This window comes from Danio rerio, chromosome 8 (genome assembly GCF_052040795.2).
Source record: "Danio rerio strain M-AB ecotype USA chromosome 8, GRCz13ab, whole genome shotgun sequence".
Taxonomy (NCBI): Eukaryota; Metazoa; Chordata; class Actinopteri; order Cypriniformes; family Danionidae; genus Danio; species Danio rerio.
This window is the reverse complement of record NC_141028.1, coordinates 57,531,303-57,548,657: the sequence shown is the minus strand read 5'-3', so window position 1 is coordinate 57,548,657 and position 17,355 is coordinate 57,531,303. Positions and strand designations below refer to the sequence as shown.

Sequence of the window (17,355 nt, the reverse complement as noted above, 5' to 3'; positions counted from 1 at the left end):
GTGGCGCAGTAGGTAGTGCTGTCGCCTCACAGCAAAAAGGTCGCTGGGTCGAACCTCAGCTCAGTTGGTATTTCTGTGTGGAGTTTGCATGTTCTCCCTGCCTTTGCGTGGGTTTCCTCCGGGTGCTCCGGTTTCCCCCACAGCCCAAAGACATGTGGTACAGGTGCATTGGGTTGGCTAAATTGTTAGTAGTGTATGAGTGTGTGTGTGAATGTGTGTGTGGATGTTTCCCAGAGATGGGTTGCGGCTGGAAGGGCATCCGCTGCGTAAAAACTTGCTGGATAAGTTGGCGGTACATTCCGCTGTGGCGACCCCGGATTAATAAAGGGACTAAGCCGACAAGAAAATGAATGAATGAATGAACTCTAGGGGGTTTATTTAAACCCTGCTGAAAAATCCAGCTTAAACCAGCCTAGGCTGGTTTAAGCTGGTCGACCAGCCTGGTTTTAGAGGGATTTTGGCCATTTTTTAGCTGGTCAGGCTGGAAAATGAGGAGCCAAATCCAGCTAAACCAGCTTGACCAGCCTGGTTTAAGCTGGATATAGCTAGTTTTGGCTGGACTACCAGCTTGGCTTGGCTGGTCAAGCTGGTTTTAGCTGGTCATCTCCCAGCCTGACCAGCTAAGACCAGGCTGGAAATGGCTGGAAACCAGCCTGGAAGTGGCCAAGACCCCTCTAAAACCAGCCTGGTCGACCAGCTAAAACCAGCCAACCAGCCTAGGCTGGTTCAAACTGGATTTTTCAACAGGGAAATCTTATATTACCTGGTAAGTATACCTATAAATGCAACCAGTTTCGTCATTTATTATTTATTGATCCATTAATGTTTTGTTCAAGGTAATTAACTAAATTGCTCAAGACGTTGGTTATTTCAAATATAGAAGCGCTGCAAGCGAGAAAGTGAAATAGCTCGCACTTTAGACAGCCTTGTAAACAGCTACAGTGCACAAGGTAAACTCTGCTCGTTTCCTTGGCTTTGTGGCTGTTCATGAAGACGACGACAAGGTTTTTTTGAGCTCGGGTTGACCATGTCTTGTTATTATATGTATTGTATGTAGTATAACAGTGTAATGTCTTGGCTGTGTATTTAAAAATGGCGGTTCCTTTGTTTTCGACTAACTCCGCCTTTTGGTACCGTTTTGTCATGCTAGGTATGCTTTTGAAAAGGTACTCAAAAAGTGATATGATACGGTTCGCTTTTAGGTACCTTTTGATGGTGGAAACGGCCATAAAAGCGTACCGAACCGTACCACTCAGTGGAAATGGGCCATATGGGGAGTTCTGTGTAGGCGGAGGTAACGATACACTGCGTAGAGTGAAACCGGATACCTCGTGACGTCTATTGTCAGCTGTGTCAGTGGTTGATAAAAGCAAAGAGTTCTGGGAGTTGTTGTTTGGTAGGAATACCGGAAGTAATCTCCACACAGCTGGCGATCACAACATCGATACTTTTAGCCCCCTTAAGTAATTTTTTTCTTGATTGACCATAAAACAAACCATTTTTATATAATGGGTCGCTTAATTAGCTTAATTAACTTAGTTAAGCCTTTAAATGTCACTTTAAGCTGAATTCTAGCATCTTGAAAAGTATCTAGTAAAATATTATATTCTGTCATCATGGCAAAGATAAAATAAATCAGTTATTAGAGATGAGTTATTAAAACTATTATGTTTAGAAATGTGCTGAAAAAAAATCTACTTTCCGTTAAATAAAAATTGTGGATAAAAAATATACAGGGGGGGGCTAATAATTCTGACTTCAACTGTATGTAAAACATTTTGTCCAACGGCCAAATATTGTCCTGGACAAATGTATTTATTCAGCATTTAGATGATGTGTAAAGCTCAACTTCCAAAAAGATTGACCGTAATGTCTGCTTTTGTGGTCCAGGGTCGCATATGAGGTTGCGAAAACACATTACTGTATAATTTAAGTCTCAAGTTTGTTGATCTTTGGCTTAACTCGAAGTGAGGGGAATATGAAGAGCTGGCATTAACATCACACTCGCTCTGGATGGATGCTGGATGCTTCAAGCGTTTCCCTCGGGAGGATGAAAAATGTGTCAAAATGTTGCTGCTTTTGAGGGGGGAAAAAGATTCACACCGCCGTAAATCTCAGACTCTGGCTATTCCTCTGGGCTTGTGAAGCTTTATTGCACCCTTGATGTCCGTCTGTAAGTGTCCAATATGTCTGTTTCACCCTGCAGATCAGGAAGTGTGCAGCATCACTGGAACGAAATATATAACTTTGTGGAACATCTGGCCCAAAAATTCATAAGGTAGGCAAAGAAGAAAGTCTCACACATTTTCTGTGAGTGTGCAGTAGTTTCTGGTTTATATGTGGACGGAAATTGACAGAAAAATCACCCAAACAAACACCATCTCTCTGTAATTTTTCTTAGAAATAATATTTAGTGTGTAATTGCATCTGTTATTCACGTTTGACATATTCAAGTTCACCCAAGCATGAAAATATCATTAGCTCAATTCAAACATTTCTTCTGTTGAACACAATGGAAGATAAACTAAAGAATGGGGAAAAGTCACTTCCATAGTACATTTTTAAAATTGTAGTTTGTTGTTTGTTTAAACTACACTACCTGACAAAAGTCTTGTCTTAGATCCCAGTTGTAAAAGCAACTAGACTTCTATTTGATCATTTGGAAAAGTGGCAGAAGGTCGATTTTTCTGCTGAATCATCTGTTGAACTGCATCCCAATCATCACAAATACTGCAGAAGACCTACTGGAACCCACATGCACCCAAGATTCTCAGAGAAACAAGTCAAGTTTGGTGAAGGAAAATCATGGTTTGGGGTTACATTCAGTATGGGGACGTGCGAGAGATCTGCAGAGTGGATGGCAACATCAACAGCCTGAGGTATCAAGACATTTGTGCTGCCCATTACATTACAAACCACAGGAGAGGGCGAATTCTCCAGCAGGATAGCGCTCCTTCTCATACTTCAGCCTCCACATCAAAGTTCCTGAAAGCAAAGAAGGTCATGGTGCTGCAGGATTGGCCAGCCCAGTCACCAGACATAAACATTATTAAGCATGTCTGGGGTAAGATGGAGGAGGCGTTGAAGATGAATCCAAATAATCTTGATGAACTCTGGTAGTCCTGCATGAAGGCTTTCTTTGCCATTCCAGAAGACTTTATTAATCAGTGATTTGAGTCATTGCAGAGATGTATGGATGCAGTCCTCCAAGCTCATGGGAGTCAGACACAATATTCATTCTTTCTCCACTGCAGCATGACTTTATATTCTATACTGGACATTATTTCTGTTCAGTGACAAGACTTTTGTCTAAGGAAAGTCAGACCTTACTTTCCTAATTAAATCATTTAAAATCAAGCCATAATCATATTTTATTTTGGTCAATAAGCGTAATCTAGAGGCCTTTGACTTTCATATTAGCCACTTCTGATACCAAATGATAAACTTGAAGTTATTGTTTGTTGTTCCTAAGCCTTAGATCTGTGACAAGACCTTTGTCAGGTAGTGTACTTATTTAAAATAAGCTAAAACAACACAATTCTTAATTTTTTTTTGGGAAACTTAATTGTTTTATGTGCAATCCACTAAAATTAGTAAAAACTAGTAAGTTTACTTGATTCCTTCTTGTTGACCCAACACAAATTGAGTGTGTGGAACCCAGCATGTTTTACAACGTTCAATTCTTTCATGTCGTCCCCACAAAAATGTATTAAGTTAACCTAATAAAATTTTGTATAATTACATATTCTTTAAATATTCTGAATAAATGCTATTTTATTTTATTTCTTTTTACATAAATGTAAAACTCGATGATGATGATGTGACATTATTGTTCCAGAATTTAGACTTTTTATTTGCACAAAAGGGATTGTAAATATAAAGTAATTACCATGCTTGGGATTAAAATGTTGTTATGGGTGTAAAATGATGTGTTTGAATTATTTTTGTTTTAAAAATATCGCTAGTCAAATATTGATCACGATTAATCATATCCAAAATATGTGAAGTTTTTTTATAAACTAATTTTCCCGCATTATTCAATTTATGATTTACCAATCAGACGATTCCTAATCAACTTCCGATATGGGTGGCACAGTGGCCCAGTGGTTAACACTGTTGCCTCACAGTACGAACGTCACTGGTTCTAATCCTTACCAAGCCAGCCGGCGTTTCTGCAGAGGTTACACGTTCTCCCCGTGCTCACGTGGGTTTCCCCCGGGTTCCCCGGTTTCCTCCCACCGTCCAAAAACATGCAACTTAAGTTAATTGACTAATCCAAATCAGCACCATAGACATGCTCCTAGTAAGTAGTTATCTTTAAGAGCAATCACTATCTGTATATTAGCCACTACAGCAGGGGAGTTCTTGAGATCTACCTGAGCTCAAACTCCCCTCTTGCCTTGCAAATGGGAGGGAGCCCCGAGCTTGAGGATTTTATGAGCTCAGGGCTCTCTCCTGGGACAGCATGCCAAACAAGTTTTATAATCAATCATCAGCTAAGCCACTCTTGAAATATTTGTTTTGACATAATATATGTATGTGTGTTATATATATGTATTATGTATATGTGATACACACACATACATAGAAACAGAACTATACAAAACACTTTTGTTAGAGATTTAAATTTATATATCATTTTATATCATCTACAAATATATTGTATTTTCATTCGTTCATTTCCCTTCGGATTAGTCCCTTTATTCATCAGGGATTGCCACAGCAGAATGAACCGCCAACTTATCCAGCTTATGTTTTACATAGCGGATGCCCTTCCAGCAGCAACCTAGTACTGGGAAACACCCATACACTCATACACTACAGACAATTTAGTTTATTCAATTCACCTTTAGCGACTGTGGCGGAAACTGGAGCACCCAGAGGAAACCCACGCTAACACGGGGAGAACATGCATACTTCACACAGAAATGCCAACTAACCAGGCTGGAACTCGAACCAGCAACCTTCTTGCTGTTAGACGACAGTGCTAACAGTGGGTACAGTCCAAACACAAGCGCTATAGGTGAATTGGGTATGCTAAATTGTCTCTAGTGTATGTGTGTAAATGAGTGTGTTTGGGTGTTTCCCAGTGATGGGTTGCGGCTGGTAGGGCATTCACTGCTTAAAACGTGCTAGATAAGTTGGCGGTTCATTCTGCTGTGGCGACCCCTGATAAATAAAGGAACTAAGCCGAAACGAAAATGAATGAATGAGTTAATTAGCATGTTCTGAAATGAATGCATGCATGAGTGTATTTATATATACATCATAAACACACACAGTACACATTATACCAAAACATCCTTTTATTCATGTATTAAGCAAACGATTCATTTTCGAATTCAAAAATAAAACAAATTGATGATATTTTCAGATGCCAAAATGTCTTTCCCCCATTTGTTTACACATGTTTGTTCTTGCATTTAGCCCGCAGTTGCGAATGTCCTTCATTGTATTCTCCGATCAGGGCAAGATTCTGATGCAGCTCACAGAAGACAGGTGAGTGATCTTCATTGGTTTAAAGGGGATAGTTCACGCAAAAATGAAGATTTATCATCATTTTCTCACTCTCGAGTGATTCTAAACATTTATTATGAGCTTCTTTTCTTTCGGTTTAACACAAAACTAGATATTCTGAAGAATGTTGGACAAAAGCAGCTGTAGTAGGAGCAAAAATACTATGGCAGATTTTTCCCAGCATTCTTCAGCATATCTTTCTTCGTAATCAACAGAAAAAGAAACTCAAACAGGTTTACGACAAGTGGAGGACGAGTAAACGATGAGAGAATTTCCATGTCTGGTTGGTCTGTCACTTTAAAGGGCACATAGTTTACCCCTTTTTTTAAGATTTAATATTAATATTATGGTTCTTCTGAGTGTGCCAGTTTAGGTTCAGTTCAACACACAGTTCAGATGTTTTTATTATAATGTGTTAAAAGTGTCATGTTGTGGCCGTGTACACAGTTTTAACTTTAACGATCATTAATCATTAAAGTGTTTCAAATAGACCCTGATAAGTTTTTTTTGTGGTATTTATTTCATGCTGTGCATGAAAAAAATCCCTAATTCATCAATTATATATCCCCGTAAGTATCATTAATGTGAAAAGGAACAAAAGTTGATGCCATTATTCTTCTCGTACAGTGTGAAAAAATAAAATGACTCAACATTGTAAGACAACTTGCTGGAGAGCTTTTTTTTCTGTGATTTTTCAATGAACTCTAAAAAGCTCTCCAGCGAATTGCCCTACAATTTGAGTGAATTTTCTTTTCTTTTTTACAGTGCTGTAGCATTCATGAAAGTGTTGTTTTTTCATTTGAATTATCCATAGTATAACACAGTATCTTTCCAGAGATGGGTTGTGGCTGGAAGGGCAACTGCTGCGTAAAAAACTGCTGGATAAGTTGGCGGTTCATTCCGCTGTGGTGACCCCAGATTAATAAAGGGACTAAGCCGACAAGAAAATGAATGAATGAATGAATAACACAGTATCCAGAATATACAGTATTGTGCAAAAGTCTTAGGCTCCCAGTTACATTAGTTGTTTAAGTGAGGGCATATTGACATTATATATTACTCCTCGTTCTCTTTATTAAAAAATACAACCAGAAAAAAAAGGTTCTAGTAAGATTTTTTGGGTCTAAATGTTTAAGACATATGAAAGAAAGAGCTAGAGTTAAATTTGAGTTTCGGTCTAGGTCTGATCTGTATTTCTGCCAGGGCTGTTGTCAATATTGACTGAACTGATAGGATTTTGAACGCTGAAATTTTGACTTGTCATGTAATTCCTACTAGAAAGCACCTCATTTGTAATAGTTTTTTTTCTGCATGATAATGACCCCAAACACACTGCTAATGTTATTAAATCCTATTTGATATATTATATCCTACAGCTCAAAGACAGTCATGAAATGGCCTCCACAGAGTCCAGACCTGAATATTATTTACCAACATTGGCTCATTTTGAAAACGTAGCCCTATATACCTTTCTGGAGATTGCGAATTATGTAGTTAGAGGTACGTATGGCTGCTTTTCATCTTTAAAACAAATGCTACAGGGCGGTATGACGCCGTTCCTTTTCGCGTCTGCTAGCTGACCGATTACCTCCATATGGGCGGCTTTCCCACTGTTACCAGTTTGTTCAGTGGCTCGCCATGTATGTTGTTGGACTTGAGACGCAGAGAGGAGTTGACTACAACGACAGGGTTCAAATCTGGTGAACAAGTAAATAGCGGGGTGAGAATGTGGTAAAATCTGAAAACGTGGAAAAAATCAGATGATTTATTTTCCTGCAACGGTTAATTGGGTTTAGGGAAGTGGGTGGCCGGATCAATAAGTGCTTTTGAAAACACTATCGGTTGGGTTTAGGAAAGAAGGAGGGTGGGTCAGTTGATCAGTCATTTAGTCAGTCAGTCGACAGTGGCCTATGGTGGATTTATGCGAGATCAGCAGGCGCGAATGGCACTCACGAGGGAAAATTGAGATCTCAAAAAGTGTACACAGCGCCCTCTGGTGGATTCGCGAAAACAAAAACTGCAAAAATGAGAATGTATTTGCCGCTTTCCAGAAATGTGTAGAGGTGTACGTTTTCAGAATGAGCCTGGGTTGTTAGTTACAGTATGTATAGGCAATATCAGTATGAGATACACCAGGAGAGACAAATAAAGATGCTGAATCTAAGGAAGAACTCTTAGAAATGCTGAAAGATGCTTGATAGCAGATCATTTCAGAAAAGACTCAACATAAAAGTTCAAGCTGTTGCTCGGTGCTAAAGACACAAACTAAACACAAACTAACACAAACTTTTTACATTAGTCTTTTGATTCAAAAGGATATTTTGTTCTGAATATTATGTACATATTTACTATATTTTCTGTCTGTAAATTAAATAAATAGTTCACCCAAATGTAATGATCCTGCACTAGCTCCACACTTTTTTTTACATGCAAAAGAGGCTTCCAAAGCTGGTGGTGGCCTAAGACTTTTACACAGTACTTCTCCATGTAGTGTTTTTCAAGCGAGTTGAAGTGAACTACTCCACAAAAGTAGCAAGGATTGAGTAGGATTGTGGCCATGATGTATTTTTATAGCTTCTCCTCCCTTTCTCTCTCTTTCATTGTATGTTTTTTTGTCAGAGAGCAAATTCGTAAGGGTCTGAAGGAGCTCCAGGACGTGCGGCCAGGTGGAGACACTTTTATGCATGAAGGCATTCAGAGGGTGAGTGAGCCAATAGGAGCCATCTTGGCTCAGCAGTTGCCCACCCAGCGATGACAAATTACTGTAAATAGCCTTCACGAAGGTTATGTTTGGCCAGTACCGCAGACAAATGGACATAAAAAGTGTTGAGCTGCTAAATGATCTTTCGCAGCTGGGTAAATTTATTCCTCACCTCTAAAATACTGTGAATGTTGTCTGATCTGCTTGAGATTACAATATTTTTGAACGTTTTTCTCTGCTTTTGTTTTACTGCTAGGCAAGTGAACAGATTTACTATGGGAACACAGAAGGTAGGTCCTTTTCAAAACATTGTTTTGGTGAAAGAATAAGCAGTGAAAATTCACTGAAAAAAAAAAAGACTTGTCCGTGCCATTAGTCTTGTGGTTAGTGCGTCGACACATAGCACTGAGGTGTTCACAGCGAGCCAGGTTCGATTCTCAGCTTAGGGTCCTATCTCTGCTTCACATACTTTCCTGTCTCTAAATCTCCACTGTCCTACCACAATAAAGGTAAAAACCCCTAAAAAAAAAAAAAAAAAAAAAGATTCATTGGATTTACTACATTTTTTAAAGGTAAATGGTTGCAAACAATTCATTTTGGCTGAATTGAAACAAATAAATTAAGTTGAAAATTACTCAATTTAATTTGTTTGTTTGAATTCAGCCCATATCAGTTGTTTGCAACCACTTACCTTAAAAAAATGTAGTAAATCCAATGAATAATTTTTTTTTTCAGTGAATTTTCAAGGTGTTTCGAATTGTTTAAACTTTAATGTGGATGGTTAATGATGATTAAAGTTGCAGACCAGTTTAGTGATGGACTAAGTACACAAATAAAAGTCTTGAGGGAAATATTATGCCATAACATTTTAGGTATTAAAAGTACATTTTCCTAAAAGAACCCCAACCCCATCCCCACAATTAATTTACTTTTAACTGAAGCTGAATATTAAATAGGGGGTTTCTTTCTTCTGCCTCATTACTAGGCCCACACGGAATGTGTGCGCGCAGAATTCTGCAGGTTTTTAGCCCATCATTCATTCTGTTTATTTACTTGTGTAAATGTGTGTAAATTTATATTTATTCAGTTTCTAAATTAATTACAGTAATGTTATCGACTCATAAAAATATATTCATTTGATTTATTTACAATACAGTCTGATTTATTTACAATATATTTCTGTCTTCGACTCATAAAAATATATTCATTTGCTTTAATTACAATACAGTCTGTAAAGTTATATTTTCTGTCTTTTACTAGATATATTATACACTCTCAGAAATAATGGTACCACAAAGGTGCATATTAATGCCCAAATGTAGCTAAAAAGTACATTTGATGTACCATTATTGACCCTTCAGGTACAAATATGTACCTTTTGAAAAGGTACATTGACAGCTCCTGTACCTTTATTTCTGAAAGTGTATGAGAGACTTGCTTTGTTTACCAAATAAGTGGATCTAATGGGGTATATGCCGAGCTAGTGTGTTTCCCATGCTGATAAACTTCCGGTGATCTGTTAATGTGAGTTTTTTCCATTTTATACAATTCCTTTTACAGCATCGATGTTGTACTGTAATTAAAATACAATCAGTTAAACAGACTTTGGCATTCATTTAGTTGCTCGAGCGTAAAACAAGACAAAAAGCCGTTAGCTCGCACTCGCACGTCCGAATCGGCAGGTTAGCGCAGAAGCTCCATTAAATATACTGGGGTAAAATAAATGGTCATATTATAAAGACATGGTGGGGGGACATGTAATTCAATGCAGTGCTCGTGTACAATCTGAGACCCACTTTATATAAGATATCAATCAGCCAGTAGAGATCGCTCATTTTTAAAGAAAACAGACCTTAAACGCGCCGATTTTGCGTTGGCACACAATTCACAGGAAACGATTAACCCAGGTTACTGGCAAATTAAAAGTCCTATTAGCATGCTTCGGCATATACCCTATTGCATTTGCATGGTAAACATTAAATAGAGGTTAAAAAGGTATTACTTTTTATTTCATATATTAAGTTATTAGTTATGATGCTCCTAAAATCATTCTGCATTAATCCGCAGATTTTTAACACATTTCTGCTCAGAAATAGCAAAAAATATCCACAGATTCCATCTGCCCTACTCATTATCTCATAGCAAACTAACAGTAAGATGTGCATGGTTTAGGATATTGTGATTAAATCTGTCAAACTGACATCAGAAGACAATAAAAATAAAAACATGATACAGATTCTTAAAAAAACACCGTACTACACACTCAGAAATAAAGGCACAGCTTTCACAGGGGTGGCACAGCTTTTGTACCTTACAGGCTTATATTGATACCTTAATGGAACGTATTTGTACCTGTAGGGAGAGGTGTATTTTAGCTTTAATCCTTATTAAATACACCTGATCAAACGAATTGAGTCCTTTAGGCTTGTTTGAAACCTACAGGTTCAACTCTGTGTTGAAACAGGGTTGGAACTAAATTGTGCAGAGCTGCGGCCCTCCAGGGTCAACTGGATTTGTCACCTGTGTATAAGGTATAAATATGTAACTTTAAAGTAGAAATGAAGCACTTAGTCAAGTTAATATTATTTAGCAAATTGATTTCCATTTTAATGGAAATATATACAGTTGAAGTCAGAATTATTAGCCCCCCTGAATTATCAGCCCCCCTATTTATTTTTTTCTTCAATTCCTGTTTAACAGAGAGCAGATTTCTTCAACACATTTCTAAACATAATAGTTTTAATAACTCATCTCTAATAACTGATTTATTTTATCTTTGCCATGATAACAGTAAATAATATTTGACTAGATCAGGGGTGGCCAACCCTGTTCCTGGAGAGCCACCTTCCTGCAGATTTCAGTTGCTACCCATATCAAACACACCTGAACCAATTAATTAGGACCTGAACACCACATGATAATTACAGGCAGGTGTGTTTGATACGGGTTGCAACTGAAATCTGCAGGAGGGTGGCTCTCAAGGAACAGGGTTGGCCCTGTAGGGTTGGGGGTTGGGTTGGACGTCTTCCTCGAGTCATCATTCCAAGATAGGCGCGCACACTAACCGAAAGCGGGAGACTCGTCTTTATAGCAACCTCTCGCGACACAACCTCTCCATTGCGGCGCCTCGCAATATTTGCAAACAAAACATATGAATCATATTTATAATCATTTGACAGTAACAGAGGAACGCCACCAAATGTAGCGAAGTAAGAGTAATGATTTAGACATTTTGGTCACACTTTACAATAAGGTTCATTAGTTAATGTTAATTATTGCATTTACTAACATGAACAAACAATGAACAATACATTTACTACAGTATTTGTTCATGTTAGTTAATGTTAGTTAATGAAAATACAGTAGTTCATTGTTAGTTCATGTTAACTCGTGGTGCATTAACTAGTGTTAACAAGCATGGACTTGAATGTTAATAATGCATTAGTAAATGTTTAATTATGATTAATAAATGCTCTACATGTGTTGTTCATGATTAGTTCATGTTAGTAAATGCATTAACTAATGAACCTTATTGTAAAGTGTTACCGACATTTTTAAAATGTACTCAAAAAGTAGACGTTACCCAACTATTTTACTCAAGTAAATGTAACAAAGTAAATGTAACATGTTACTACCCAACTCTGACGAGGATGAATGCAAAGAAAAAATATAACAATAAAACATAATAATAATAATAATAATAGTAATAGATATAAAAATCTAATTAAAATGAAATAAAATAAAATAAAAATGCATGTTTCTCCTGACAAACGGTTACTAATTCAGCCAAGCACAATCTGAAGTTACAAACGTTGTTTTTGTGTGCAGGATACCGGACAGCCAGCGTCATCATCGCCCTCACTGATGGAGAACTGCACGAAAATCACTTTTATTATGCTGAAAGAGAGGTAGGAAAGCTGTTAAAAATACTTAAAATAATAGGTCAATGCCAGCTAAGAGTGTTTTTAGACACTTGTTAACGTATTTAATTAGTCCCTTATTTATCAGGGTGGGGCGAGGCAGTGGCGCAGTAGCTAGTGCTGTCGCCTCACAGCAAGAAGGTTGCTGGGTCGCTGGTTCGAACCTCGGCTCAATTGGCGTTTCTGTGTGGAGTTTGCATGTTCTCCCTGCCTTCGCGTGGGTTTCCTCCGGGTGCTCCGGTTTCCCCCACAGTCCAAAGACATGTGGTACAGGTGAATTGGGTAGGCTAAATTGTCCGTAGTGTATAAGTGTGTGTGTGAATGTGTGTGTGTGGATGTTTCCCAGAGATGGGTTGCCGCTGGAAGGGCATCCGCTGCGTAAAAACCTGCTGGATAAGTTGGCGGTTCATTCCGCTGTGGTGACCCCATATTTATAAAGGGACTAAGCAGACAAGGAAATTAATGAATAAATTTATCCACAGTGGAATGAACCACCAACTATTCTGGCATATATTTTACCCAGCGGATGCCCTTCCAGCCGCAACCCAGTACTGGGAAACACCCATACACTCTCACATTCGCACAAGCACTCATACACCTCGGCCAATTTAGTTCATCTAATTCACCTATAGCACGTGTCTTTGGACTGTGGGGGAAACCGGAGCACCCGGAGGAAACCCACACCAACACGGGGAGAACATGCAAACTCTACACAGAAATGCCAACTTACTCACTCGAACCAGCGACTTTTATGCTGTTCATTCCTTTGTGGGGACCCCTGATGAATAAAGGGACTAAGCCGAAGGCAAACGAACGAATGAAAACAATTAGCATTTGCGGTTGAATGATACCTACTTAAATGATCAACTATTTACGTACAAAATGTCAGTGACCCAACCCGGCTTCAGTTTTCCTCATCCCCCTTATTTTGACCCAATTTTGCTTTCAGCTTCCACTAACAAAGACATTATTCAGCATCTGTGATAATCAGAATTACCCAGCGTCCACTTCATAGCTCAGCCTGTGCCAAAAGCATGAGCTGCGCATGAAATGGCTAACAGACTGCAGGTGTCTGAAGTGTTTCTGCTTGTGTTTTCCTCAGGCCAATCGCTCTCGCAGCCTCGGCGCCTCTGTGTACTGTGTAGGAGTCAAGGACTTCAATGAGACTCAGGTGTGTGTGTTGATGTGTTGCGCTTGATTGTATTGTAAGATTTAAACCAGATCTTGCCACTTACAAGGTTAGAAGGTAACACTTTGAAATAAAGATCCATGTATTTACTAACATGAAATTATTCTGAAAGATACTTTAAAGCATTTATTGATCATAGTTCAATATTAACTAATGCTTTATTAAAATTCAACGTTATGCTTGTTGACATTGGTTAATGCACTCGTAATGCAATGTTAACTGACATTAACAAAGATACATAAGTACTATAATTAATGTATTACTAATTGTTTGTTCATGAAAGTAAATACAATAATGACCATTATTTAAGATGTTAACGGTTAGAAAGGTAACTATAAAGTTTCTTTAAACAATATGTGTTTATATATATATATATATATATATATATATATATATATATATATATATATATATATATATATATATATATATATATATATATATATATATATACATACACTCACCGGCCACTTTATTAGGCACACATTACTAGTACCATGCTGGACCCCCTTTTGCCTTCATAACTGCCTTAATCCTTTGTGGCATAGATTCAACAAGGTACTAAAAATATTCCTGAGAGATTTTGCTTCATATTGACATGATAGCATCACACAGTTGCTGCAGATTTGTCGGCTGCACATCCATGATGTGAATCTCCTGTTAAACCACATTCCAAAGGTGCTCTAATGGATTGAGAGCTGGTGACTGTGGAGGCCAATTGAGTACAGTGAACTCACTATCATGTTCAAGAAACCAGTCTGGGATGATTCCAACCAACCTGACTAACAAGCTAGTTTCCGTCTTGTCGCCGCAAACCAAGAATACATGCATTTTGTGTTTGAAAACGTAATATTATGTATATTTTATCGACATTGTTCATGTTTGCTGCCTGTATAAAGCATCTGTGTTTTGTGGTCAGTCTGTCTGATGCTATTCTTCTATGCGCAGCTTGATTAAATTGGAGTTACATGATTGATTATTCTAATTAGCCAATCATAGACAAGAAAAATTAACATATTCAGACTTAGACTTTATTATCGCGTTAGGGAAACTAAAATTGCAACAAGGTACCACAACACAGGCGAAGTTCCATGTACACATTACTAAAACATTACCACACAACATCCATACATCAGTATATAGAAACATCCCCCTCCCCCCTGGACTCATTTAATGACCTAATGGCCACCATTATAAAAGAATTTCTGGTTCTCTTTGTCCTGCAAATAGGAACCCTTAAGCGACGTCCCGATGGCAACAGCTGAAATACAGAGTACAGTGGGTGATCTGAATTGCATAGGATACCCTGAGCTCTCCTTAGAACATAATTATGGTAGATTACCATTAGACCAGTCTGGTTAAAACCAATGGTCTTGCCTGCCACCTTCACCAGGCTGCTCAGCCTGTTCTTGCTTGACACACTCAGATTGCCGTACCAAGCTACATTGCAAAAAGATAAAACAGATTCGATAAATTGTTTATAATGTTTATATATTGTTTATACGGTATAAAGTAGTGTCTGCAGATTTAAATAAAATAGTGTAGTAAAACATTGTTAAATAAAATAGTGGAGTAAAAGTACAATCAAAGCACTAACAAAGTACTGAATAATAATATTAATAATTCATCACATGCTTTTTTTGGACACTCAAAGCGCTTTACACATTTTTTGAGTGGGTGGGGGTGGGCGGTGTAGGGGTAAATCCAATCTTCTCATCCACCACCAGTGTGCAGCATTCACCTGGATGGACGGAGCCATATTGCGCAGACTGCTCACCACACGCTAGCTAACTGTTGGAGAGGAAACAAAGTGATGAAGCCAATTATGGGGATGGTTAGGAGGCCATGATGGACTGAAGGCATATTTGGCCAGGATGCCGGGGTCAAACCCCTACTTTTTTTCAAAGGACATCCTGGGATTTTTAACGAACACAGAGAGTTGGGACCTCGGTTAAACGTCTTATCCAAAAGACAGCGCTCACTGAGCAGTATAGAGTCCCCATCAACATACTGGGGTGTTAGGACCCACACAGATTACATGTTGAGCGCCCCCTGCTGGCCTCACTATCACCTCTTCCGGCAGCAATCTAGCTTTCCCACGTGGTCTCCCATCCAGGTACTGACCGGGTGCAGCCCTGCTTAACTTCAATGGGTGACCATGTGAGAGTTGCAGGGAGCTAGCTGCAATAAAAGTACACATTTTTAAACTATTTGTTAAAGTACCATTCCTGAGAAAACCCAGCTGCCACACAACGTCATAAGATGTCTAGTCAGTGTCTAAGGACAACGTTGTTTTGACGTCCAATAATGATATCAAATGACATTGATATTTGGTTGAATTTAAGTTGTGTTGGAACATGACTAAAATCCAACATCTGATAGACGTCATAGTGGTAACGTCCACACAACGTCAAGCTGTAACATCAGTAGAAGTTGAGATTTGGTTGATTTTAGATTGAACACTGGACATTGAGGTCAGCATGAAGGTGGGTTCTGACATCAACCCAATTTTCATTTCTAAACAAAATGCAACGTCCCCATGATGTTGGGGTACAATGTCAATCTGATGTCATGTTTACGTCCTTATGTACAGTAATTTGACTGTAGTTTGTTACTTTACACTAATGAGTAGTACTAATGTATTAATTTTACTTGTCATAGCTGGCCAAGATTGCTGACAGCAAGGATCATGTCTTTCCAGTAAATGACGGCTTTGAAGCTTTACAAGGTGTCATTGATTCGGTGAGTTTTCATCTACATTATTTTGTGATGTTAACTGTTACTTAAATTTAAAACTAATAAAAACATTGTATTAAATAAATAGCATATGATGTTGCATACATTTTTAGTGTTATAGCATAAGTTGAATTAACTTTCCATCAGTTTAACTTGACTTTATTATTTAATTTTTACTTTATGTTTTTTAATATTACATTTTTTTGGTAAATATTATGTACATGTATTTACGTATGTATTATACCATCTTTGCACACAAAAAAAGTAGCACTTATCCGTAGTGTTTCTAATACAGGGCTCTATTTTAGAGTCTAGAGCGCTTGGTGAAAAAGCATTAAGCGCGTGTCTGAATCCACTTTTGCTATTTTGAGGACAGAAAAATATGTTTGCTCCCCGGCGCATGGTCTAACAGGGCTGTGCTTATTCTCTTGATGAGTTATGGGTGTGTTTTGAGAATAACATGCATTAAACCAATCAGAGTCTTATCTCCCATTCCCTTTAAGAGTCAGTTGCATCACCCCATGATGCATTTTACATGGCTGACTTTGTAAGTGGAAATACTGAACGCTTCACTAGCGAGAAAGCAATTAAACAGACCTTCTGCAGCGCAAGGATAAAGAACGAGCCTCCTCCATTCAGCCTCTTTACTTTCTCTTTACTCTTACTCTTTACTTTACTCCTTTACTTTTGTGCATAAGAAAACGGTGTTGAATGCACCCCACTGAAGACATCATTAGCCTACATATTTAATTTTGTTTGATTTGTTTCAACAGTAAATAAACAATAATAATGAAGTGTGTTCAAAAAACTGAGTTATATCCAAACACACGGCCTTTTCTTTTGGCCCATATCCTGACACATAAACCCAAAAGGTGGACAAATCTAAGCTTGTTTTTATTCAGACAAATATAAATATGCATATAATAAATAATACTGCTAATAATTATAACATTATATAAATGCAAATTGTCATGAATAAACTAAAAAAAGCCCCCCGAGATGAAGGCACTGAGGGTTTTTTTTTTATTTATGAAGAAAATAATAATTGTGCAACATTTTAATCATTTTTTTCATTTGTAAATATATTTTGTCACCTTGGAATTATAAGGTTCTATCTGCGTTCTGAATGATTTTGAGATATTGAGCTTCAAAGTTTTTGCATTCCATAGCAAACAGTATGTGTGTAACATTTGTTTTTTTAATAAAAAAGTCTTAAAATGTAAATAACTTATAAAAAACATCCCATAATGTAAATAAGTTAAGTCATTTAATAAGAATATGTCATTAACTCA

General features: G+C 37.8%; 1 protein-coding gene and 1 long non-coding RNA gene across 3 annotated transcripts in view; both read left to right on the top strand.

Annotated features, from left to right (window-relative positions):
* The window catches only part of LOC147842882 (uncharacterized), a 797,275-nt gene that overhangs the window by 271,854 nt on the left and 508,066 nt on the right, over positions 1-17,355 (top strand). The gene's annotated exons all lie outside the window — the stretch shown is intronic.
* The window catches only part of antxr1a (ANTXR cell adhesion molecule 1a), an 87,531-nt gene that overhangs the window by 12,929 nt on the left and 57,247 nt on the right, over positions 1-17,355 (top strand). For both annotated transcript variants that reach the window (XM_087265462.1, XM_087265463.1), the window contains exons 2-8: positions 2,207-2,278; positions 5,428-5,499; positions 8,137-8,218; positions 8,475-8,508; positions 12,047-12,126; positions 13,241-13,309; positions 15,989-16,069. In XM_087265462.1, the coding sequence (XP_087121588.1) occupies positions 2,207-2,278; positions 5,428-5,499; positions 8,137-8,218; positions 8,475-8,508; positions 12,047-12,126; positions 13,241-13,309; positions 15,989-16,069 (490 nt within the window). The remainder of the gene's footprint in view (positions 1-2,206; positions 2,279-5,427; positions 5,500-8,136; positions 8,219-8,474; positions 8,509-12,046; positions 12,127-13,240; positions 13,310-15,988; positions 16,070-17,355) is intronic.